This window comes from Sinocyclocheilus grahami, unplaced genomic scaffold (assembly GCF_001515645.1).
Source record: "Sinocyclocheilus grahami isolate Dianchi unplaced genomic scaffold, SAMN03320097.WGS_v1.1 scaffold125.1, whole genome shotgun sequence".
Lineage (NCBI taxonomy): Eukaryota > Metazoa > Chordata > Actinopteri > Cypriniformes > Cyprinidae > Sinocyclocheilus > Sinocyclocheilus grahami.
The window spans coordinates 54,217-56,652 of NW_015505304.1; the positions used below are offsets into that span (position 1 = coordinate 54,217).

The 2,436-nt window shown below is 42.8% G+C and overlaps 1 protein-coding gene across 1 annotated transcript; it reads left to right on the forward strand.

The window, feature by feature from the left end:
* The first annotated feature begins 218 nt into the window (after positions 1–218).
* On the forward strand, positions 219–2,436 carry LOC107590183 (myogenin-like). Its single transcript, XM_016278808.1, has 3 exons — positions 219–912; positions 1,608–1,713; positions 1,837–2,436. The coding sequence occupies exons 1-3, from the start codon at positions 376–378 to the stop codon at positions 1,953–1,955; spliced, it is 762 nt and encodes a 253-aa protein (XP_016134294.1). The 5' UTR covers positions 219–375; the 3' UTR covers positions 1,956–2,436.

Here is a 2,436-nt window from a genome sequence, read left to right on the forward strand (position 1 = left end):
ATTTCCATGGAACTCAGATCATGTTCCTGGACTTTCAACAGCGGCCTGACGCCATTCTCGAAGCAAACCGGTCCCAAATCCCCAGAAGATTGGGGAATGAAAAGAGATGTAAAGTTTAGATGTGTGGCAACAGCTAAACGCAGGGTCAGGTTTCTCAGAGCCCTGGCTATATTTAACCTACTGATCTAACACCAGGCAGAGAGTTTAAATGCCACCACTGCAGTTGGTGTGGAGCAGTTGTCATCCACAGATCTTCTTCAGCACGAGCTCAGCTCCGGGGGGAAACACCCACACACGCTCGCAAGAACCGCAAAGGACCTAGAACGCTTTCAGAGAAGACAGAGCAGAGCCAGTGGACTCTAATTCCAGCAAGACATGGAGCTTTTCGAGACCAACCCCTACTTCTTCGCAGACCAGCGTTTTTACGACGGCGGCGATAACTTCTTCCAATCAAGGCTAACCGGAGGCTTCGACCAAGCAGGATATCAGGACCGAAGCTCCATGGTGGGCTTGTGTGGCGACGGGAGGCTGCTGTCAAACGGAGTGGGGTTGGAGGACAAACCGTCTCCATCTCCTAGCCTCAGTTTGTCCATGTCTCCTCACCAGGAGCAGCAGCACTGTCCGGGTCAGTGTCTGCCCTGGGCCTGCAAGGTGTGTAAGCGCAAGTCGGTCACCATGGATCGACGGAAAGCCGCCACTATGAGGGAAAAGAGGAGGTTGAAGAAAGTCAACGAGGCCTTTGAGGCTCTTAAGAAGAGCACGCTCATGAATCCCAACCAGAGGCTGCCTAAGGTGGAAATCCTGCGCAGCGCCATCCAGTACATCGAGAGACTCCAGGCGCTGGTCAGCTCTCTCAACCAGCAGGAGCACGAGCAGGGAAACATGCATTACAGAGCCACGGCTCCTCAAGGGGTGAGTGAAGCTCTGGGAATCAGGGGCAGGTGTACGGTGGGCTTTACATATGACATATACGCTGTCAGACAGGACTGTACTTTTTAACAGTTCAAAAGTGCTTTACATTAATTAAGCAGACATTCTTTGACACTATGTAGTTTTGTGGGTATTTAATTAACTCTTATTTCTATTGAAAATCAACCCATTCACAAACCCATACAAAAAAACATTCAACTATATTTTGTCATTCACTCAATGACAAGATGACTGTAAATTCAGAAATGAAGAATGCACTGAAAAAAACTGAATGCATTTAATAAAAAAAGAAATACAAAAATTAATTAAATTGCATTTTGTCATACATTCATTAATTGATATTATTTTGGTAAAGTCAGAAATTTAAATGCAGAATACTTTGCGGGGAAAAAAGGAAGAAAGGTTACTTTTTTATTAAAATTCAATTTAAACATTAACAAATTAGATTTTCTCATTCATTCATTAATTGAGAATATTTGACAAAAGTCAGAAAAAAAGTTATTTAAATAAAAAAAATGTCATACAGTATTTCACGTTTCCGTTTTTAAAAACATTAGACTGCCCATATAAAATCAATCAAACCAAATGTGTGAAGGATAATAGGTTGCTGTGTGCAGTGCTTGATTCATGGCTGGTGATGTGACTGACAGTAGTGTGTGTGTGTTTGTGTGTAACAGATGTCGTCCTCTAGTGATCAGGGCTCTGGCAGCACCTGCTGTAGCAGTCCAGAGTGGAGCAGTGCGTCTGAGCACTGCGCCCCTGCCTACAGCTCCGCCCACGAGGGTAAGACTACCACATCTACACTAACTAGCCTGACATTCGAAAACTTCCATTAAGCCACATAAAAAAGTGAGGTCTGAAGGACTTGCCAGGCAAACATGTGACAGAGTTCTCTAATTTCCTCAGATCTCCTGAATGACGACTCCTCAGAGCAAACCAACCTGAGGTCTCTGACGTCTATTGTGGACAGCATTACAGGAACAGAGGTGACTCCGGTCCCCTATTCAGTGGACATAAGCAAATAAATGAGGAGGGTGATGCCACCGTTATGTTCAGACCACCTTTCACTGACCATTACAGCACTATCTGTAACACCCAAGGTGAATGAAGTAGCTTTTAAAAGTCATAAAAGCCTCGGGGGCTTAATTTCCAGACAAATCTTGAGGTCCATATGATTATATTTCCAAATGTTTCTTATCTCTGTGGGAATAAGAACGAATTTCAGATCAGCCTAATTCCTGCTTAAACTTCAGACAGGCCGATTCATAAGTTCATAGTTTGTCCTTTTTCCCTCTTGATTCCTATTTTTTCATTCTGTTTGAGTGTGCTTTATGCTTACCAACAAAAAAACAAAAACAAACAACAAAAAAAAAACTTTTTTGTGGGTCCAATGTTTTACTTCTGGTTTTGACCAATTTCTGCTTAATTTAAACTAGCTCTGAATGCCAGTCATGTAAATATGTTCCTATTTTCTACAGAGTGGTTTTGTTATTTTATTTTGTATTT

Coding starts and splice junctions, on each gene's coding strand:
- LOC107590183 (XM_016278808.1), top strand. CDS start 376: ATGGAGCTTTTCGAGACCAACCCCTACTTCTTCGCAGACCAGCGTTTT. Junction 913..1,607: donor GAGCCACGGCTCCTCAAGGG/GTGAGTGAAGCT, acceptor TGTGTGTAACAG/ATGTCGTCCTCTAGTGATCA. Junction 1,714..1,836: donor CTACAGCTCCGCCCACGAGG/GTAAGACTACCA, acceptor TAATTTCCTCAG/ATCTCCTGAATGACGACTCC.